The sequence below is a fragment of the Heliconius melpomene genome, chromosome 1 (genome assembly GCF_056956725.1).
Source record: "Heliconius melpomene rosina isolate 202511_hmr_F chromosome 1, ASM5695672v1, whole genome shotgun sequence".
In the NCBI taxonomy this organism is placed as follows: domain Eukaryota; kingdom Metazoa; phylum Arthropoda; class Insecta; order Lepidoptera; family Nymphalidae; genus Heliconius; species Heliconius melpomene.
In genome coordinates this window covers 8,946,281-8,970,255 of record NC_140389.1, presented here as the reverse complement: position 1 = coordinate 8,970,255, position 23,975 = coordinate 8,946,281, and the positions used below count along the sequence as shown (strand labels likewise).

The 23,975-nt window shown below is 33.2% G+C and overlaps 1 protein-coding gene across 13 annotated transcripts in view; it reads left to right on the top strand.

The window, feature by feature from the left end:
- Piezo (piezo type mechanosensitive ion channel component) overlaps window positions 1-23,975 on the top strand; it is a 41,919-nt gene that overhangs the window by 4,676 nt on the left and 13,268 nt on the right. For 7 of the 13 annotated variants that reach the window (XM_085193716.1, XM_085193706.1, XM_085193651.1 and 4 more), the window contains exons 3-31: window positions 6,129-6,224; window positions 7,919-8,130; window positions 8,224-8,350; window positions 8,491-8,737; window positions 8,839-9,004; window positions 9,198-9,326; window positions 10,401-10,509; window positions 10,678-10,762; window positions 10,843-11,074; window positions 12,247-12,445; window positions 13,011-13,213; window positions 13,686-13,834; window positions 13,916-14,059; window positions 15,132-15,204; window positions 15,683-15,798; window positions 16,089-16,290; window positions 16,813-16,992; window positions 17,247-17,416; window positions 17,598-17,730; window positions 18,400-18,627; window positions 18,779-19,017; window positions 19,210-19,395; window positions 20,341-20,530; window positions 20,679-20,830; window positions 20,920-21,083; window positions 21,923-21,964; window positions 22,333-22,377; window positions 22,978-23,093; window positions 23,547-23,678. In XM_085193716.1, coding sequence (XP_085049842.1) covers window positions 6,129-6,224; window positions 7,919-8,130; window positions 8,224-8,350; window positions 8,491-8,737; window positions 8,839-9,004; window positions 9,198-9,326; window positions 10,401-10,509; window positions 10,678-10,762; window positions 10,843-11,074; window positions 12,247-12,445; window positions 13,011-13,213; window positions 13,686-13,834; window positions 13,916-14,059; window positions 15,132-15,204; window positions 15,683-15,798; window positions 16,089-16,290; window positions 16,813-16,992; window positions 17,247-17,416; window positions 17,598-17,730; window positions 18,400-18,627; window positions 18,779-19,017; window positions 19,210-19,395; window positions 20,341-20,530; window positions 20,679-20,830; window positions 20,920-21,083; window positions 21,923-21,964; window positions 22,333-22,377; window positions 22,978-23,093; window positions 23,547-23,678 — 4,466 coding nt within the window. Of the gene's footprint in view, window positions 1-6,128; window positions 6,225-7,918; window positions 8,131-8,223; window positions 8,351-8,490; window positions 8,738-8,838; window positions 9,005-9,197; window positions 9,327-9,933; window positions 9,994-10,400; window positions 10,510-10,677; window positions 10,763-10,842; window positions 11,075-12,246; window positions 12,446-13,010; window positions 13,214-13,685; window positions 13,835-13,915; window positions 14,060-15,131; window positions 15,205-15,682; window positions 15,799-16,088; window positions 16,291-16,812; window positions 16,993-17,246; window positions 17,417-17,597; window positions 17,731-18,399; window positions 18,628-18,778; window positions 19,018-19,209; window positions 19,396-20,340; window positions 20,531-20,678; window positions 20,831-20,919; window positions 21,084-21,922; window positions 21,965-22,332; window positions 22,378-22,977; window positions 23,094-23,546; window positions 23,679-23,975 lie in introns of all 13 variants that reach the window. The other 6 variants (XM_085193660.1, XM_085193668.1, XM_085193624.1 and 3 more) reach the window with 6 other exon arrangements.

The window sequence follows — 23,975 nt, the reverse complement described above, 5'->3', positions numbered from 1 at the left end:
TATACAAACTTTGAACCCTTATTTCACCCCTTTAGGGTTAAAATTTTTCAAAATCCCTTCTTAGTGGATGTCCAGATTACGAAAGTAAACTTCTGTCCAAATTTCACGTTTCTACGCACAGCGGTTACGGCTGTGCGTGCGTCTTACCTCAGTCAGTGAGGACAAGTCCTTTTATATATATAGATTACTAGTGGGCCCGGACGCGGCTACGCCCGCGAAAATATAAGCCTAAATAATTAAAATAAGTTAAAAAATAATAATAAGTGGAGATTTATTATTAGAAAAAATATCTGAGTAACCGAAATTAACAATCAAAAGAAGTAAAAGTAACTAAAAGAAATTCTTAATATTAGAAAAAGTACCTAAAGTTTGGCGTGCGCGCGTACTAAACATTTTTCTATATTAAATAATTAATATTTTTTGCGAATAATATTAAATAAAATCCCAAATGATTAAAATTACGATATTTTAAGTGTATAACATCGGTATAGATAACCGAACTGAGATAAATTAATTATAAGCAGCAAATAATTAAATAAAAATTAACAGTAATTCGAAAATATATAAAAATTTACAAAACCATCAAAGTCATCTGCCCGTTCGCTTCGGTCATACTATACCACTCGTAGGCTAGGTCATTCGGAATCAGTGACATCTCCTTAATGATTTATTAGAATGTTATACAGTAAACTATAACTTCCATCTAGATGAAATGCTAAAAGTGACTATTATATTTATTTTCATAAGAATGAATATCAAATTATAGAAATCATCTAATTTTTGTTAATGTATACAAATCTATATCGGCGCGCGCCATGTATGCATTAAGCAAACTCATTTTGGGTGACGTTTTCTTAAAACAGCAAACTTTGCAAGCCGTTGCTTAGCAACGCGTAGCGACGATTGTTATTAACATGGCGGAATAAATTGCATGTCAAATTAATTATTTTAATATATTGGTGTATATCGAAAATATTATAAATATGTAAAAAAAAAGTATCCTATGTTCATCCCGAGACCCTCAAGTATCTCTATATGATTGCGTAAAAGACAGACAGACAGACAGACAGACAGACAGACAGAGTTACTTTCGAATTTATAATATAGGTATGGATATTAATAACCCTCAATACAAATTTTCCTCTGCCTACCCTGCTGTGCGGGATACAACGTGAAGCTGATTTAGTATTAGCGATATCGTACATAAAATATGTTTTTTTAAATAAATTATGCAGTATAAGCGATTGAGTACATTTCATATCATCTTCCATATCGCTTTGTAAAATGCGTTGTAAATTTTATTGCCTAAATGCCATATGGGAATATAATGGCAAAGTGATTCACAGTTTCTAATAATACACACATACAATGTACTTGATTTAGTCATATTTTATAATAAGGTGCTTACAGACAACTCGATAAGTGTTACTATTATCTTTTGTTTAGCAACTGCAAGTTACTCACTATTCCGAATAGCTACCTACTTCATGTTTTTAGAGATATGTATAACATATTTTTATTATTATTATTAAGTATATTAATTAAATAATAGTAAAAGTTGTACTTATATCTATTTTGCTCTTACAATATCGCTTTTGTATAAAACGCAAATAGATCACTTTGCTTTTAAGTATAATGAGAGGTTCGTTTCATTAATTTAGTTAGGTTAACTAATTACACAGAAAAGTAAATACAATATGGCTGGCAAATAGTTAAATATTTATCATGAATCAAGTCGAGGCCAGTCCTGGTGCAAGGGCACAATAGTGCGACTATAAACGCGACAGGTTATGTGTTTGATTCCCACTGAAATGAAATATTTAATATTTTAATTTCCTTGCTTTGGTATAGAGGCAAAGCGCGGCGTTGAGCTTCGCCACTAAACACGCATGTCCTCCAGAATTTGGCGGAAATTGGAGAATGGTAGTGTCTTAATACTAAGTTCCCAGGTCCTTTTGCCTGCTATGTACAAGATACAGAGTAAAGCTAAGAAAAAAAGAAATAACATGTAAGATGCGATTCAAGAATCAATGGCCGCTATATACATATGTTAAGTTATGTATTACCATATTATGTACAATATTAGAAGATTGGCATGGCAGGCGTATTCGGGCACCAAATACGTTACCTTATCAGAAGTGTGATTCACAAGGTCACAGCACAGTTCAACCGGCTAACTAGCAACCTACATTTAGTATGATCTCATCGTGATGTCGAATTCATCACTGAGTGAACACCTAGCAAATAACGCAACTCTAATTATTATTGAAGTCTCTCATTAAAGTACATTTTGTTTCAAATAAGTATAATTTAACATGTATTGTATTTAGGTACTTTTTTATGTATGTATTATGTAGGTACTAGGTACGTCCCTCAGTTGTTATGGATTCCATCACGCATAGTGCTACTATATTTTTTGCCTTTAAAAAAGGACGCAATAACAATTAACGCGTAGTGCTGGTGTAATAAATAACATATAAAGGAATATAATGTAAATTCTTAATAAAATGGACGAAAAGGAAGCGATAAATTAGTCACAATTTATTTACATTTAGAGTAAATATAATTACTTAGTCTGCACAAATTACGTAGCTGATCGAATCCGCAATGAAGAGATACACAGAATGGTAGGTACTAGCGAGGATGTCACGGTGAGAATGAAGAAGAACACGCAGAAAGAATGAGTGATGAAAGAATGGCGTAAAAGATTTATGATGTAAAAGTGAGTGGTATGAGAGGTAGGGGGAGACCTCGGTTGACCTTCGAAAACACAGTATCAAAGATACGGGAAGGTGACGTAGAAAGCATGAGGACCCCCCGGAGGGCATACCTGTATGAAGAGGTTGATGATAGTGGACGAAGCGAAAGAGGTATGTAGAGACCGTAGCGTTTGGCGCTCCGTTCTGTCTAACTATTTATCGGAAGTCGGGTACTACGAACTACGAACGTTGCAAGCAATCAAAAACACTACATTTAAATCATGTACCATGATTACCATAATTAATGAACTTAATAAATTTTAAACAACTCAGCAACCGTAAAAAAAAAAATTGTAAAACACCATTAATTTTTTTATTTCCACAGCGACTCTCAATTAGTGTGGCGCTTTTATATCTTGAATTGATATATGTACCTATATAAAAAAACCACTATTTGCGCATTATTTTGAAGCAAATAAATGTGAAATAACTGTGCCTCATTAAGGTATGCTTTAAATTTTGTTGTATCAGTGTATGTGTTTTTATCGTTTTAGTTTAACAGTCGTGCACTCGTGCCCACTCGCTACGGCTTGCATGATGTGGAAACCGGGACATTACCCCTTTTACGACTTATCGCGTCTAAATTGACACCATTTCTATTATGTACATTGTAGATTTGAAATTAAATATTACACAGAAAAATAATAATATTCAATTGTTGATATAATATGTGTATACCTATATACAGTGAATATCTGCCGATTTATACATATATGTATAGATAATATTCACATTCGTACATTATTTGAAGTACCTAAATGCTATTTTCAAAATAATATAGCACTACATACAATCTAAAGTGCTATCCATTACCCTATCAACAACAACTTACTTATTCAATATAATTGCACAAGATGGCGTTTGAGTTTATTCGCAGAGAACAAAACGAAAGGTTGAACTGACTTACCTAAAGTAAGTACCATTATTAGTCTTTACTTTTATCTATTTTTATATACCTAGTTCCGTGTTAGGTATTGACGTAAATATGTTCGACCCACTTCCAAATACAGGCTGGGAATTGATGTTTGTATTTATCTTCGGACATCGTATCGGTGATTCGGGACGCATAGAGAGTCTATCCGTCCCGAATCACTATTCATTTCGGCATGAGAAACAAAAAAATAATATTTCTAAAACTTTTATGTAACTTTTTAATTTCTATTTAATTTGGCCCAGACATAGTCATGTTATAAAATATAAAAAATTACTTTTTTTTTATTTCTTTATCTTTTATCTCACGCCTTCGCGAATAGGGTATAGTAATATATAGATCAACACTAAAAGCCATTTCCTCCTCATTTTTATAAACGAAATAGAAAATGTGCCCACTTTTTACTTTATAACAATTTCCAAAAAGATATTATAAATATAAAATTTAAATTAAAAAAATATATTCTTTTCCTTCCCTCCAAACTCTCATAGTTCTCTCATTTGGATCTACAACAATTAATTATTGTCGGGATATGTATACAAGTTAAGTATTATGTTTATAGTAGCTTCTTTGCAAATATTGATGAATCACTTTTCTCGTGAACAAAATTTTAATGGTTCATTCATTTCGTTCGTTATATCAAAGATCAAAGGAGTTCCACTTAATAATAATTAATCAGTCAATAACAAATTTTAGCATTTTGGATGAAAGTATTTAAGTAGTATTAAAATAACAATTTCAGACGTCCGAAATTTGTATGTGGGTACGACATTTTTATATGAGTAGGTATAATATGCCCTTCGAAGAACACCACAAGTAAATGTTACTTTGGCATTTTCCGGCTGACGCTATGAGACCAGGCTACGAACAACTTGCAAATGAGTATTGTGTTCATAAATTTTTATATGAAAGTAATAAAATATAGGCCGTTAGAATGTGTGCATAACACAAACCTGCTTTCTAAATGTACTACTATCATAGTGAAAATTTAATAAGCTTTTATACTTAATACTACTTTATATCTAGTAGGTGCTTTTATTTGTTTTGGTTATGTTATCTTATGATAGAAATTCTTAAATTGATGAGAATATTTATTATTTGTGACTTATATGGGCAAAATAATTTCATAATATTGCCAATGATAGTAAAATAATATGAAATAAAGGTCTAGCTAAGCTACTGTAAATTACATATAACCGAGTAAGAAATAAATAAAAGAAATTTATTGAATGTGGTAAGATTTACTTTAGAAAAAAGCAATAAAATGTAATAAAAACTGTTGCTGAAAGCGAACACTTTATGTTTTTTAAAAAGTATTTAGCCACATGTATAAAATATACTATTTTTTTAAGACAGTATGTGTATTTATTATAGATTCGGCGTATATAAATTTGATTTAACGTATACGTATGTTTATACTCATGATATAAATAAGTATACACAATGAAAACTTTGCATATTTTTCTTACAGGCTCGGAAATGAAAAACAATAATTCAAAATAATAAAAATAATTATATATTTACATATTGTACTGTTTAAGACTTAAAAAGAAAATCTATATGTCATTATATATTTTATTATTACATAGTCATGCTTCATCTTTTAACGTAAAATATTTTGTTTATATTAATATAGAATAAATATAAGTGTTAACGTATACAATTTATTTGTGCTAAGAAATATTTAAGGGCCATAACAAAACAATACATCGTTGGGCCTATTGAGTGAGTGTTAAACGATCTCTGTGAAATCTGGTAGTGTTTATGTTTTCTACATTTCTTCATTTATAAACATCGTAAATTAATCAGTGATCTTTTCCAAATAAACAAGTATATTTTTGTACGTTCTGTGTTGAATGTACCTAATGCCAAAAGTCATTGCATTTAGGATTATTAACACTTGCGAATTTAGTTTAGTATAAAAAATACGTTATAACGTTATAATCATTGATATGAGGTTATCATTTACTCTGATATCAGCCCTACTTCGCCATGATAGCGAAATGCATATGGCTTACAAAAATTTTATTTATGTATTGTAAATAAAATTATTTTAAATAAAAAATAAATAGTCTTTACACTGTAATCCCACATACAGCAGGGTACGCAGAGGGAACGTAGTGTTACGACACTCCGTTCCCCACTTTACGCCGAATTTTGGATGCCTTGAGTGGCAGAACTTAACGCCGCGATTTGTTTGGACACCAGAGCGAAGAAATAGAAATATAAATTAAAATATAATTTTTTATTTAAATATTATTTCATTTCCTCGAGTGGAGATGGAACCCTCAACTAGTCGCGTTGACAGTCAGACTTCGTGTCACTGCGCCATAGATAATACACATATACTAGAGGCTGCACTGCCCTACGAGTTACGACTGGTCTCAAAAAAATATTAAGAAATATATATTTTAAGTTCCAGTTTTGGTTTTTTATAGGTATTGCTTTACGACCATTTGGGCTGTCACTGATATATCTGCTCCTATACCTGATTGCCCCGTTTCCACAAGCTCCAGATTCCAAAACATTTCGAGGTGAGTAAATAAATTAGATGTAACTATAAATTCTTTGTTTACGCTACCGAATATATTTTTCTTAGCCTATTTTACACTAACACTTAGAAAACAACATTTATTTACCTGTGTGGGGAAGTCTATATTTTTTTTCGTAGCAACAGATTTATTTGTTTAATAAAAACTTCTGAAATAATGCTCTGACTAGTATTACAGGTGTGAATGTAATAATTGATATGTTTATTATTCTTAATATTTTATATATACGGAACTACTGTTTGAAATGCTATTTTTTTATAACACACCTTTCGAATAAAATATAAATAACTAGCGGACCCGGACGCGGCTTCGCCTGCTTGAAATATAAGAATATAATTTCTATAGAAATATAATTTCAATCTAGATGAAATGCTAAAAGTGACTATTATATTTATTTTCATAAGGATGAATATCAAAATGACGCGGTAACGAACGCGGTCGCGTAGCGACGACGGTTGTTATTAACATGGCAGAATAAATTGCATGTCAAATTAGAAAGTATTTTAATTTATTAGTATATATTTGTAATGTAATGTTATATAGCCTATAGCACTTCTGAAGAATGCAGCTTTCATACAAAACAAAAACAAAGTAAATCGATCCAGTAGATCCAGAGATCTTGGCGTTCAAACAAACAAACAAACAAACAAACAAACTCTTCCGCTTTATTATATTAAAAAGACTAGCGGACCCGGACGCGGCTACGCCTGCTTCAACTATAAAAATATTTATTAAATATATTCATGGATTTTTTTTCAATTTTCAATAGAATTAGTAAGAAAATATAAGCTTAAATAATCGAAAAGAATAATAAACAGAGACGTATTATTAGAAAAAAATATCTGAGTTATTGAAATGAACCAACAAAAGCATTAAAAGTAACTAAAGAATAGATATTCTTAATAATAGAAAAAGTACCTTAAGTTTTCCGTGCACGCGTACATAGATATCGACTCTATGCAATAACTAAACATTTTTCTATATTAAATAGGATAATTTTAGCGGGCAATATCAAATAAAATAAGAAGAGAATCAAAGTGTAGTTTAAATTTATTATAAACAGCAAATATTTACACAAAAATTAACAATAGTTCGAAAATGTATGAAAATTTATAAAACCGTCAACGTCATCTGCCCGTTCGCGTCGGTCATACTCATACTGTGCCGCCCGAAGGCTGGGTCATTGCGAATCAGTGACATCTCCTTAATTATTTATTAGAATGTTATACAGTAAACTATAATTTCAATCTAGATAAAATGCTAAAAGTGACTATTATATTTATTTTCATAAGAATGAATATCAAAATGTCGCGGTAACGGTTGCGTAGCGACGCGACGGTTGTTATTAACATGGCAGAATAAATTGCATGTCAAATTAGAAAGTACTTTAAAATATATTAATTTATATGTATAATGTAATGTTATATAGCCTATAGCACTTCTGAAGAATGCAGCTTTCGTACAAAACAAAAACAATGTAAATCGGATCAGTAGATCCAGAGATCTTAGCGTTCAAACAAACAAACAAACAAACAAACAAACAAACTCTTCCGCTTTATTATATTAGTATAGATTAGTATAGATTAGATAATAAAAGAAAAAGTATTCTTCTCTTAAGTAAGACAGATCTTTGTTTTTTCCAATAACCTTATAACTTAAAATATGATTTTTACCAGGTTTCCGAGGGAGATATCTACAACTCAACCTTGTGGTATCAACATTGCTTTTGTTAGTCCACGCAGCATGGCACAGCGTGTTGGCAGGCTTTGCGCCGTACGGCTCGCTTCTAGAGAACTATCCGATCATACAAACGATAGGATACAACCTTGGACTTGTTTCTTATGCAGGGATCGATCCTCTCATGGCGGTGCATTATCTGGCACCTGAGGTGAATTATCATAAAAAAACAACCTTTGAAAATTAAGATTCATCTATGTAATTAATTTAATTTTTATTTAAATACTTTGTAACTTGTTTTCAGTTGGTTGTAATGGGTACATCCTTGCTGGTTTATTTATTAGTTCGTATGTTGCTTACTGGCTCACCTAACGAGGAAATTGTGAGAAAAGATTCAAAGTATCAAAAGTTTCCTCTCCTTACTAGTGCAGGTATTGGAATAATATATTTAATTTTGATTCAACCGCCTGTTACTACTGCCTAATAAATTTCGCTTACAGGCTTACAAAAATAAAATGACTATTCTAAAATAATTAATGTTATGTACGTAATTATACACGTTGTTTTGCAGGAAAGTACATAGCGTTGTTTTTGTTAATGTTTTCTGGCATTATGCGTCCTAGTGTCACTTCAGGAATTTATTTTTTGGTGTTTATGGGAACTGCCACAGCATGGGCCGTTGGTAGGCCGCTTGAAAAAGGTTTTGCAGTAGTGAGTCGTTGTATTATGGCGATTATGGGAATTCACATAGCAGTACTCCTTGTATACCAGTGCACGTGGATTATAGATATTTTCCCTCCCGATACTGATATGGCCAGGTAATCATTTCACGTAGAGAACATATAATTTTAGACAAAAAATATTTTATTATTTATTTAATGTTGGAATGAACTATATGTTTTTATTATTTGATTCACAGGTATTTTGGTCTCACAAAATTGGTAATTCTAAACGAAACAGATACATCGAATTTTTCATATGAAGTAACGGATGATCATATGTGGGCAACTTTAGCTAGCCCTTTAGTTATACTCTTCTCATACTTTTTCCTCGCAATTGAAACGCGGGAACTCTTCAAACCTAAGGTGTGTATGCATGCGTGTTTAATTCATTATGATGAATGAAAATTTAATTAATATCATTATTCCAACTAATATGGACTTGCTTTTTTAATATTGGACATGACCATGACTAACGCCGTAGACTTATGCCGGTCTAGTGCTATTGAGTAGTTCGAATACACTTGCAATTTATAAATTTTGCTAACGGGTCGGATAGGCGAAGAAAAAGAGTGCTTTAACCGGTCTCGAAGCTGGTAAAGTGAACGGTTCGCTGGTGAGAGGTGTGTCGTTCCACAGAAGACACGCGCCGCGGGACAAATGGAAGAGCGCCACGAAGAAAGTTCGCGTAAGCCGGCCCACCGATACTGCACTACCTTCACTAGTTTTCAATATATTTTGGCACACATACGTACATTGTGATGTTTTCCATGCTCATATGCGAACTGTAAATGTAAATTATTTAAAATATATCACTGAGCTTATTACACCAACTCTATATTGTTATTCAAACATGAACAGTACGAATATGTTTGTGGGTCATCTGTAGATATTGTAAATAGCGGCCATAGTAAATTTTAGTTAGAACTAACTATATTTAGAAAATAGTGGGTCTACTCGATCGGTGTAAATCTTGTATATTAAAACTTCCTACATACAAGTTCTTTTAATCGGTTAAAGATAATTATTGACTTAATGTTAAAAAGGATATAATAGACATTGAATTATTGCTATTAAATATATTTAATTCGTTATAAGTGTTCGATTAAATTAATTTATGTGTAGGATGTATATATTCCTCTAATATCGTAGAAAAATAACAGAATTTGATTACTAATTTCACATTTGATTGCATGGACGCTTGTGTTAACATGTAAATAGATATATATTGTAGACAATTACTTGCATCATAATGTTTCTATTATTTTTTGCAACCTGCTTTCGTTCTTTTGTAGGTTGCATATTCGTACATAAATTCAAAAGCACTTCGTGGGAACGCCGATGAGAATGATCCTGTAGGTATTTTAATATTATTTTAAAACAATATTTGCTTAATTTTTGTCTTTTTGATGAGATATTATGAAATTAATATTTGCATCTCGCTAGCTTTTTGTGTTCACAGGAATATTTTTTTCATACATATGCACTATTTTCATTGTGTGTGTTGGATTATTTATAAGATTTACACTTTACTAACTACATTAGCTTGTATTAAAAAGATGAGAAAAAAATATCTATAAATATTATAATTGTATGGTGCGGCTATACAGCTCTTCGTCCTCATTATGTGCAGGTAGATTAAGAATTTTATTAAAATAAGATAAAAGATATGGAAAAAATAAATAAATTGAATGACAATACTTAACAATATTTGTTTCTGTAATAAACACCATTCCTAAACTATAGTATTGTAATTTTTTAGCTTTTACGAAATATGAGCCCAAGCAAGCGTTGGTCGAGTGTCCGTGGAGGCTCGGTCACGCGGCAGTTACATCAAGACTCTACTGGCTCAGTTGTTGTACCTGATGAAGGTAACATATTTTTTCTCTTGCTATTAATGTCCTCCTTACTATAAGTAGGTAGCTTAATTCTACTTTTATGGCACTCTACCTAAAGTATGAGGACGTAAAAAGTATGTATGAATCATATATGTATTTCTAAATAATGTTACCTGCCATATTAAAAATACTACTTTGCAGAATCGATTCTAGAAATAGAAGAAGAGCCAACTCTAATGGATGATATTTTGGCAGCTATTGTAGATTTCTTTCAAGTATTAGTTAGGTAAGTAATAATTAAAAATGTAATGTTGATATAAGATTGATTACGAATATATGTAAGTCAAAAAAATCTTTCGTCTTCAGGTCTTCCTACATAGCGACCACAATTACAATGATGGCATGGAGCATAATGTTCCATTCGTGGCTGACATTCGTGTTCTTGATGTGGGCCAACATAGTATGGTTGTGTCAGGACCAACGCTCCTTCATGCTGAAGACAAGCCCTGTATTAGTATGTTACGCGATGTTGCTGCTCATCGCACAATACATATACGGCATGAATCTTACGGAAAGTGAACTGCCATCGAATATCACTGTAAGTACTTATTTCTATAACCCAGTGGAGTAAATACGAATTTTATCCACTACCTACTAGCTGTTCGTTTTGATGGCAAATATTCTTATTCATATATACACATACTAGCGACCCGCTCGCGGTTACACCCGTGTGAACTATGTTATTATTAATCTCTGTCTCCATGACTACGTCCTAGTGACGTCTAAACAAAATTTGAGACTCCTAGCATTTGTTGTAAGGAAGTTTCATACAAACTTTCGACCCCAAAAACAACCCCTTAGAAGTCGAATATTGCAAATTCCCGTCTTAGCGAGCACCTACGTTCTATAAGTAACTCCTATGCAAAATTTGAGATTCCTAGCACTTGTAGTTTCTGAGATTTCGTGATGAGTGAGTGACCTTTCGATTTTATATATATAGATGATGTATCCTGATACAAGTACTAGCTTAAACTAGGGTGCTCGATTGCTTCACAGAGAGTTAAAGAAAAACTGAATCTAAAATGAATATATTTTTGTTTTTTTTTTTTATACATGAATCTGACGTACATATATTTATATGATACATATATATATATAGATACTTACTATTTAGTAAGTATCTAATATAATTATTTGTTATCATTAAGATATCTTGCAAATGTGAGTAGGGAGTGAGGTATCAACGTTTCAAACCGCACAAGTCAAGTAATTCAATATAATGATTGGAAGGAACACGAGTCATTCGGAAGATGAACAAATAATAAAATAAATAAATAAAATAGCCTTTATTGCTGTTCTTTACAATTAATATGTAACTTGCCTTTTCTATAAACTAAATTGATTTTTAATAATCAATATCAATATTTTCAATAATAATAATCTAATTAATTTTATTTTATTTGTTCGTTTTTTTTTTGTTTATTCATCGGCAACTAAATATTTGTGTGAAACAGCTTGTCTTTCGACAAAGGCCTCCGAAGATGAACAAATACTGTATCGTTAATTTTAAGATATCTGTCCATTAAGGTTTTTAACAGTTACACAATTAAAGTACGGCACTTTAGACGGAATTGACTCCTTTTAACTTAGCCGAATGTAAAATTATTTTAATCAAATGTTGCTTATAATAAGATTAAATTTGAAGAGACATAAAACAAATTTGTAGTATTGTAGTTTTTTTAATCTTTTAATCATTGCATAATTTTACAGGAAGTGAACCTCCGTCAAATAGGCTTAGGCCGGCCGACCGGGGAGCCCTGCGTACCGCTGCTCATAAAGTCCCTGTTCACGTGCATGTTCTGGGTGACGCTGCGTCAGCGCGTGCAGGAGATGCGCGAGCGACGCCAATCTGCTGTTATTACGGACATGGCCGCGCCGTTGCAACTCACCGTGTCTACTGCGGCTAGCGGTAGGATATTTTGTGTTGTCTATTTATTTATGTAATTTCATGTTATCATTGATAATTATTAAATTAAATTTAAAAAAGATTTTGTATTCATATTTTTAAATATTGTGTTCCGCATGTTTGCAAAGGTTTGGCCAGTGGTAAATTATATTTACAGATTAATATATTTTGTTTTTAATTCAATTACATTGATATATTTTGATCTTATTAGTTATTCCATGTTTTTATTTAGTCTATAATATCTACTTTATATTTTTAACTTTTTTCGCACGTCAAATTAATAATAATTATTATAATCACGCACCAAATTACCTTTGGTTAACAAAATATCAATTCCATTGAAATTTTGCAATATTTATAAATACGTATATTATGCATTACGTTGAATCTATTTGTCGCTCCTCATGAGATATACATATACTTTTAAAACATTTTATTTCTATTTTTGTTATTTAAGCTGTAATTAGCAGAATGACTCACACACAATATGAGATTTCTCACATGTTTTATGTACAATACAAAAAAATATTTAAAAAGACTAAAAAAAATGAACAAATGATAATTCCAGCGGTAGGTGAAGGTGCCCGTGAAGAAGAAGGCCGATCTCGTCTCCTAGTTGCCTTGGGAGAATGGCTACGTGCCGCCTGCGCCCGCTATTGGATATACGTAGTGGTCATCATGCTGTTTGTAATAGGCATCACGGGGGACCGAATGACTATATTCCGCATCATTTATATGTTTTTGTTCCTGTTCTTTATACTTATGTTCCAGGTGAGTAAAAGTTATTTTGAATATATGCTTTATAATGTTAAAAATAATAAGTCAGCTTCACGCTGTATCCCGCATACGGCAGGGTAGGCAGAGGGAACCTAGTGTTAAGACACTCCGTTAAAAGTTTTCTGATGAGTAACATAAATATATATCCATGTATATATCTTCTGTATGATTCTTAAGAATAATTAATATATACTTGAATGTATGGGAAAATCAAAGCTTAAGATCAGCTCATACAATGTGTTCATTGTTAGACAAAATTAATGGCTAAAGTAAACAATAGTACCTATGTAAGTACTTTATTTTAAAAACATCAAAATGACTCATAGCTAATTACAATTTTTGACTGTTATTGTACATTTGAAGTCTTCTTAGTTATATGACTTAAAAAATGACTGTTTATTTGTAAAAACTTTTTCGTATACATATGTGCCAAGTGTAAAATAATAATGAAATAAAACTTTTTCAGATAAGTTGGTACTGGTGGAGACGATTGATGTACGTCTTCTGGATAACCGTAATCATCTATTCAATGATAAATCTTATACTAATTTACATATATCAATTTGACAATTTCTCCAAAACAATAGAGACTTACCTCATGATAAACGAAAGATTGTAAGAACATTAGAAAAATATAATTCTTTGAATTAGTCACAGCAAATGACATTTTTTTTTACTTTTTTTTGGTTTTTTTAGACAACATGACTTGGGCTTAGAACCATATCACCCAGCAGATTTGTTCGTGAAACTGTTAACGCCTACATTATTTCTAATAATAACGATAATGCAGGTGCATTACTTCCACAAGGACTTCATGGCGCTGTCCGATCCGAAGACGAGGTGGGTTATATTGCAATTAAAGATTTTTATGCAGCGATATAAAAATAGAGGGTATCAAGCGCAATGAAACAACTTCGTTTGACTATAAATTCTTTGAATACAAACGGAAAGCGGAAAATCAAATGTATCTTGAAACAAGGTTCTCTTAACATGCAGTGTAAAGCATAAAGCTTTAAAAAATAATAAAAAAGTGAAATCGGAGACCATTTCAAAATCCTAAAATTATATTATACTAGCGACCCTCTTCCGGCTTCGCCCGCTTTTACTACTGGATTATTCATATAATGTGTGTTTGCAAAGCACTTAAGATAATATGAAAATTAATTAAACCCTAATACAACCCGCATTTTCGTAGTTTCAATAAGGATTTTCCAATTATATGCTGAGGGATAAGTGAAACTTGAGTAACATACAGCTGATGTGTCAACGGCGGGATGTGTCAACAATTAAATGCGTTTTTCTTTAAAACTATTCGCAATTTTGAAATAGTGTAAAAAGCAAATTTTATCTTCGTTTAACGTAGAAAATTATAAATTTTAAAGGATAAGGATTAATACCATTATGGAAAAATATCCGTCACAATAAAAAATATATTGAAATTACAATTTTTAGACAGAAATATGATCACTACACGTTATTCTTAAAAGATACGGATATGCTGTCGCGGACTTTTTTGTAGATCTTATTGAGAGGAACAATACTCCAGTACATTATTTTCATGTAGTACTTACCATTAAAGCAGCGCATGCGCGAAAGTGTCTCAACGGGTAGGACTTTATACACATTTATCGTATTTATGTTAACTTACATAAGAATGTACAAATAATAAACTATATATAAACCTTCCCTGAGAAATACTCGACCTAATGGTGAAAACCGCATCAAAAACCGTTGAGTGGTTTAGAAGAAGAAGAGGTAGAAAGTTCAGACAGACACGAAAAGCGACTTTGTTTTATAAGATATAGGATAGGATTAATATTTTATTCATAAAATGATTAATAGTAAAATACTTTCTTAATATTCTGTTTTAATTTTACATTTTTTAAAGTCTTAATAATTAAATATTTTACAGAACAAATAGTATTGCAAGAGAGGCAGAATCTACCAGGCCTAGTCAAGGTGGCGCTTCTACTATGAAAGATGATGTAAGTAAAACTTTTATTATTTTTTACTAATTCTATATTTATTATGAGGTCTTAATTTATTAAGCCGCCTTCGCTGCTTAACACATCCAAATCCAACTATAATATAATACCCTGCTATAATATAATGCACATTTATAATCACATACTATTATATTACTTATCACTAGCCACCACCTTTACACTAAGAATAAATTACAAATCACTGCCTCAATTAGTACAATGCAACAGAGAGACAGTTCCATGTTGTTACTCCACAGAGTGGAACTGTCACTATTAAAGCTTCGGTGATTCGATTATTTAATTCGAAAGTAGTCGTTGAGCCACTTTCTGTTTCCTGATTGACTGTCTGCAAAAAAAAATCAAAAAATCTCAACCTTAACGGCCGGGCCATGGGCGGCGGTGATAACTTACCATCAGGTGACGCGTACGCTCGTTTATCTTTCCATAAAGTAAATAAATGTTTTCTCTTATGCTACAGTTACCTCCATTGCCGCTCGAGGGACGGCAGGAACAGCACTCGGAGAGTGAAACCGAGGCAGAGCAGTCTATAGGCACGTCATCATTCAACACTGCCGCCAGACGCTCTATGTATAGGTATTATTACTATTTATTTTATGTTTATCTTTTTTACAAGACACTCTATAACTGCTGTTATGTCAGAATCCTTTTACAACTGTTACAACCTATTTATGGTGTGGTGTCATCGATGTAGCTTGATAAGAACCTTTCGCTTAGTGGTCAGAATACTTTGACGATTTCCAAGAAATGCGTGTTCGTATCGCGCTACATAAATCTTTAATACGTTTTCTAAACATATTTTTAAATACTTAGTGTGGAATAACCTTTCAAAAAACTATTCAATAACCTTATAAATATGTATACAGGAAATCATCCCGTAGCCGGTCGTACGCTCCCACGGTGACCGAACGCGCGTCCACATTTTCCGCACTACGTGCGTTTATAGTACAGAAATACAGCATTTTACGACGTAGATTGGGTGACTGGACTGATAATGCCTTTATTTTACTGGATATACATCTTATTAAGATTATATTTTTGTCACTCATGCTGCTGTGTGTTTTCAATGTGAGTATTATTATTATTATTTTTTAATAAAACCTATTATTTATTTGTTATAACACAGACTAGATTGTGCGATAACGCAAAAGACCGTGCAAAGTGCAGTAAGTTGAGTAGGAAGACAGACCCTAGTAACAGCTGGGATTAATGCCAGGAGGAAGAAGAAGACTAGATTGTGCGATAGAACGCTGCATAATAATGCAGATAAAAATAATTTAATAATTAATTTGTCAAGTAAAAGGAACATTAAATATCTGTGTGAGTCTGTAAAAAAAGTAATTCCTATTAATGATTTTAGTATATAATGGTCTTGCTCATGTTAAACGAACATGTAACAAAATGTATCATTATCTTATACAAAAACAACACTATTTAAAATATTACTATACTGTACAAAACAATTGCTAAAATTATTTATGAAAAATGTTTTTTTTTTCACTTCACACTGTAACCCGCATAGCAGAGTCAACAGAGGGAATCTAGTCTAGACTTCGTCCGATTTAAATATGTTTATATTCTTCTTTATAGGTTTGCGCAATGCACGTCCCCATAATGCTATTAATAGCACCTGCACTATGGCTAAGTGCGCAAAGACAGCGGATCTGCGTACTCTTAATATCTACCCTAATAAGTGTATATTTCATGGCCAAGATGGTTTATCAAATAGAATATATCAAACATTCCTATTTTGAAGTTAATTGTACTAAGGTAAGAGTTTACTTATTTAATTAAGATTATAAGAGTTTACTTGTGTAATAAATTCCACCGCATTTTTGGAGGCATTGTGTCTTGAGTGGCAGATATTAACGCCGCCCTTTGCCTCGGAACCAGAGCGAATTAACCATAACTTCTTCAAGTGGGAATCGAACCCACAATCTGTAGCGTTTACAGTCTTACGCTTGTGCCTCTGCGCCACGACTGATCTCTAAAACCTTTAATAAATTGATCACTTATTTTCATAGACGGGAGAAAATAACACATTAAACACAACAACATACAACAATGCTGAATGGGTAGGGTTCCGTAAAGCGACTCGAGCTACTCCCTTAGTAGCCGTGCTTAAAGGCTATATTGGGCTCATTGCAGTCTTCACTTTCTATTCCTTGGTTACATACCGCCAACAAGCTATACGGTAAGTAAAATATTATGTATTAGGATATCTTTAGTTAAATAAAAAATATTTTTTTTAATAACAGGTTGTTAATCATCGCACTGGCTCTACATTAGAAGTGAAGTGCAAACTCCATACAAAAATTTTGTTTCTCATATACACACTGTATTTTTATTTTTTTATGTGTGTATATACCTTTTAGGGCAATGGGCCGTTTACCAAATAACAAAGAGAAAATTATGTTCCCTGAAATAACCCGCAAAGAAGCAGACACAGATATGATGCACTGTATTAAATATTTTCTAAATTATGGTTTTTACAAATTTGGTGTTGAGGTAATAAATTTTTTGTATTTTTTTTATATTTTTTATTTTCATATATTTTACCAACTTTAGCTACTCTGCTACAATATCAATCTTTTGTCCAATACTTATTTTGATGATTTCTTTGTTCTAATGGTTGCTTTAATAATAAAACTATGTTTTGTACATTTGATTTTTATGTATAACGCTCTCGTAACAAGGCAAAGCGTGGCGTTGAGATCCGCCATTTAACACGCTATGCCTCCAGAATTAGGTAAATAATGGGGTACGGAAATATTGACATGAGAACTTGATTCTAAAAATTATCTTTTAGTTATAATAAGCATGGATGTTGCATTATTTGAAGGTACAAATGAATAAGTAGGCCCATTTGGCGAACAACCTAATATTGTGAAATGATAAATAATTCTCTTATTAAAAATACTAAGTAGATTATTATGATAAAAAATTGCATCCAAATGTATTAACTTAGCTTCACGCTTTATCCCTAGCGGGGTAGTCAGAGAGAAAGTAGTGCTAAACACTACGGTCTCTACATATAATGCGTGTATAAGTCGAATTATCAACTTATTCAAGCCTTATACGAAAGTAAAATATAATAAAAATATTACCTCCCAAGAAAGAATGATTACTATATTTCATATCGAGAAAATAGTACTTACTGTTTTGTAAATCTACTAGATCTCCCTAATCTGCCTGATGGGTGTGATCGGTTCGCGCATGGACGTTTATGCCGTCATATACGCGGGCTGGCTGCTAGCACTGACGGCGGCGCGGCGAGCGCGCGCGGCCGCGCTGTGGCCCGCCTTCACCGCCTGCGTCACGGTGCTGGTGCCGCTGCAATACATGCTGGCCGTGGGCTTCATACCTCTTTTGTGTATTGATTATCCGTGGAGTGGGGGCTCCGAGGTAGGTTGAGGGCGACCTCGGTCCGATCTCAGTCTGTTAAAGTTTTTTCATATGTTCTCATATGTCTTAAAATGAGAGCACACATACTTCGTTCCGGTTAACTTCCGGTACAATCACGCCTATAACATGACCATTTTCTTTTATATTGCAGCAAATGAAACATGTGCGAAACTGGCTGTTCCTCCCCTACAACGACGAGCCACCGCACGCTGTGAAGCTCATTTTCGACTTCTTCCTTCTATTATTTGCGGCGAGACAGTTAAGGGTGTTCCGCGTAGAGAAAACACAAGGAGATGAATACCCGGGAGGTTCTAATAGTGAGAATATTGGAAAAGATTGGGAAACACCAAACTTTGTCAATCCCGTTCCCGATTTCTTGGGATACGTTGGGTGAGCTATTAATTATCCATTTGAAATTATTTAGTATAAAGTATTTTTTTATATACAAGAATTTAATCTTGTGTGTAATTCCTATATCGTACTTTGTTAAATGTTTTAATTTTAAATTTTTGTAATCCTTCCAAATTTTAATTCATGTATAATTTTACGGAGAATTTCGACTTATTGTTCTTCTATTGACAGATCTTGGCTGGACGTAATAAAGCGTATGGTGTTTCTGGGCATGTTATGGGTGACGCTTGCCATCATGTTCATGACGGGTACCAATCGTGTCAACTTGTTCTCTATGGGATACCTTATAGGCTCATTTATATTCCTCTGGCAGGGCACTGATTTTTACTTGCGACCAAAAGAGGCAATATTGCAATGGTAAATTATTTTGTTTTTGTCTATAATATTTTATACACAAATGTATATATGAAAATATGCGGTGTTACTATATAATTCGTTTATTTTTCCGTTACTACTTAATTGGAACTTTAAATTCGTAGTGATAAATATTTCATGTTGTCCCATAATCTAATTTTGTTTTAGTAGTGTTTAATTTTTTTTAAAATAGAAAATTGAAAAATAAACTGAACTGGTAATCTATATATATAAAAGGAGATGTTCCCACTGACTGTGGTAAGACGCACGAACAGCCGTAACCTCTGTAAAATTTGAAATTCAGACTCTTAAAAATATTTCATTGAACACGTGTTTCGTGGTTTATTAGAATTACTCCCATACTGAAAATAATTTCATAAATATTTTTTATAAATATTCGTATAGTTTAAGCGGGCGTAGCCGCTCAGGTCCTCTAGGATTAAATATAATTAAATTATTATATCTTGCGTGATACTAAATGGTTTGTGGGCAAGCCTCTAATATACTTAATTTATTAATTATAGAATTACTATAGGCTTCAAATTATATGTAACAACGTGACGATAAAATAGTTTACCTATTATTTGTTGATTTTAAGTGGAATTAACCGCAATTAATTTAAGAATTATTTAATATAATAAAAAATACCGTTCTACTTATGATACAAAGTGTTCATTTACATAAGATAACGTGCTTTACTTCGATACCAGAGCAAAGAAATGGAAATATAAATTTAAATATATATCATCACCTAGAGTGGGGATTGAACCCACAACCAGTCGATTTCCCTGCACTGATAACACAAAATGTGGTGTTGAGTTCCAACACTCAATACTCAATATCTTATATTTGAACGAAGAAAGAGAAATCAAAGCGTCTTGATACAAAGTTCTGTGAGCTGGATAATGTCCGAAATTGACAAAAATATAACAATTGAACTTCCCACAGGTGGTCTTGGCTGCTCCGGTACAATGTATCCGTGGTAGTAGTAAAAACTTTACTACAAATCCCCGGCTGCATGTTCAGCGACGTATTGCAAGCGCACGCGTGCTGGCTCGTCCAGCTGTTGGGCATTGGCTGTGTCGACAAGTTTGCTGGCGGCAACATCGCTAGGTTCCTTAAGATGCAGTATAATACTGTAAGTACATAGTATAATACGTATGATAATCGATTGTATCTTATCACATTGGGATTAATTGAATTATTTGCATAGCAAATGAGTAGTAAGATTATAAAATTATAGACTTAACAAATTATATTCTTACAAAAGATATTTCTGTTCTTAGAATTCAGTATGCTCTGTTCCTCAAGAAGATATCGGCTTAGCGTGGGACGGTGTATGCTTCGCCTTCTTAATTTTACAAAGAAGACTTTTCCATAGTTTTTATTTCTATCGTGTCATTGATGAAAGTAAGGCTACTACCGTACTTGCTTCAAGGTAAGGTATCTCAGGCTCAGTTTATACAATATTTTTACGTAACATTTTTAACATTTCTAGCTTAAAGATTTTTTGTATGTTTAAATTAGGGGTGCTGAGCTGATTGAAGAGCTGCGTCAGAAGCAAATGAAAATTCAGGAAGATCAAGAAGTTAAAATTTTAGAGAAAATCAAAGTTAAAATGGAAAGAATTAAAGCCAATCAGAAAAAAATTCAAGGTGTTATGGCTAAGGAACCAGTACATCATGATGCAGGTATGTTTTGTTTTGACACAGTAAACTCTTTTAAATATTAATTAAGACATTTTTACATGATTTATATGTAACATTGCATAAAATGAATTGTACGACAGTGACAAATTAAATGAGGCATCTTTTGTTAGTTAAAATTTGTATTTCTAAGACTTTGGTCACATATTATGATATATAGTCGATGAAGAAGACGAAGACGAAGAAGAGACACAACCGGGCGAATCGGAACAAGTGCCACTCGTACGCGGCGATTCTGAAGAGTCACGTCGTGGATACCACACCCCCGCCTCTCCCTCCTCCCCCGCTTCACGTCGAGGCTTTCACACTCCTCTAAGCGAGGCATCTGCACCTTCCTCCCCAGCCAAGCCTTCCCTCCCCGCTCTCCCCACGCCACTGCCCCTCACAGCTCCTCCATCTCAAGGCGGTCCCCCATCGCCGTCGTCTGCTCTAATGACAGTTTCTCTCGACGCGTACCTCGAGCCGAGACGCATATCGTTCGAGTCTCCTCCCTCCTCCGACCTCCTCCCCCGAGCGCAGAGCCCCGAAGAATCCTACCCCGTGTTCTCTCCTCCTCCCATAAGAAGACGTCATACAGTGGCCAGCCCCAGCCTGCTACAGCGAACCTCTATCATATCGCATTCAAGCCGAGCCGAACCCAATTCTCACCATACGTGTAACTACAACCCGGATAAAATATTAATAAATATATGCAATTTATGAAATGTCGTTATAGCGCTAAGTGCTTATTTAGAATTTTGTGTATACACTTCTTCTTTTTATTTCATTTTCACAGGTGTAGAAAATGTACAGCAATGTGTTTTACCTTTTTTATTTGTGTCTAGGGAGCGGTTCTGATATCGCAGCAGTAACACATAGACACAAAGGTAGAGTTTGAGTCGTACTTGGCGGGGCTACATTCATTTAAATGTTTAAGTTAGTTTTGACATCATTCTTTCAAGTCAAATAAATTATTAATTTAAACTGAAATTGCACCTCCATAAATGAGCACATATAACTATAATGCGGTTTTTGTGTTAATCTTCTTCGGTACAGGAAACCCGCTGTCTTAATTTATGAATGTTAAGCGAAAATGAACTAATGTATGAAAATGTACTGCGCTTTAATAATTAACTTCGTCCTTGTGTGGTCCAAGAACTCTAACCAAATGTCGCGATTTTTTCTCATATTAAAGTGATGTAAACATGCTTATCTATGGTGTGAGAGTGGTGTTGAGTTTTGCCTTTGTTTGTAGCACGCGTGAGGCCGCCGTATAAGCCGCCCGCCAGCCATCAGAAGGGTAACGTTGAGTAATAATGTTTCAGTCGGTATAACCTCGCGTTTCTTACTAACAGTAACAAGTAACCTGAAGCTTTACGGTCATGGTATTTAGGCTATTGTTTGTCGGAACTGTATTTTGTCGTTCGTTGGATGATTTTTGTATATTTTGTAAATAACAGTTACACTTTTATGTAAATTGGAATGCGCTTGTGCACTACTCCCTTTCTATTCCTTTCCTGCATGTTTGATAAATGCTAAACGTTTGTTTGCATATTATTTTATGTTTGTCTATGTTGATTATTGCTTGACTATTTTGATAACTAATCCATATTTTTTCAAAATACATTTAGAAAAATCTTTAATTTATTTATTGCAAATTATATAAAAATACAGGCTAACAACACTGTTTTTAAATATGATTAAATTTTATTTATTCACAATTGACATTTGTTTACTAATCAAATTATTATTATTATTTAAATTACAACAAAAATATACCTCACAAGTTGTCTATATTATTATTTATATTGCACATATCACGGTTAAATAATATTGCATGCTTTACTCGTTTCAAAAGTTATTCATATTCCATTACAATATAGTCTTATATCTTATACAGCGGTTCGATCTGGAGACTACTATATGTTTGATGAATTTGATGACACTGATGTCCATTTGAAGGACGATGAATCCAGTTCAGATGAAGATGCTCCAAAAAGTATGGGTTTTGGGAAGGTAAGCCAATTTATACATATACATACATATATTTTTGTATATTTAGCTTTGGAGATTGGTTTAGGAAATATGAGATGTATGGGGAATAAAGCATGTAGTTTGTATTTTTGTGATATATACTTAACGGGCTGTAGATGTTCGGTTGTGATGAAGTAGAAATGGTCGGTAATTGGATATGGAATTGGTGCATGCTCCTCCTTGGGAATATAAATTTTATGTTGTGTGGTGGATTGTATTCTGTTATAATTTGATTATTTTTAACTTAATGTTTTAAGACGTTATTGACTAATTTAGCTTGAACTAACATTGTATTGACGTGTACTATGCTACATTAGACACCCGTAAAGAATTACGAAAATTTGTTGAAATGAATAAAATAATGTTAAATATCCTATGTTAAAAGACAGTCCTTAAAAACAATGTAGCATAGTTTACAAAATGGTATACATACAGCTGGTCTCGACGGCTATCAAGACGGACGTGCGGCGCGCGGTGTCGCTGCGGCGTGCGTCCGCGCCCGCCGTGCGCATGCGCGCCGCCACGCGTGCTTCTTCTCTGACATATCCTTTCTCTTACCAACAACAGGTATTTTTGGAGATTATATTTTTTTCTCCGCGGCGTTGAGTTCCACTACTTAACACGTAATGTCTCGTAAATGGGGCGTAAAGAGGGTAACAAAATATAAACCCTAGGTGTACACTAGGTTCACTCTGCCTTCACTGATATTTATGCAGAATACAGCGTGCAGTTAAAAAAAATTCTTATAGTTACATATTCCTGTAACAGAAATATATTTATTAAACTGAAGCTGACAATAATTTGCTATATTTGTTTACATATATTACTATAAAAAATATTAAATTATACAATTATGATTAAAGT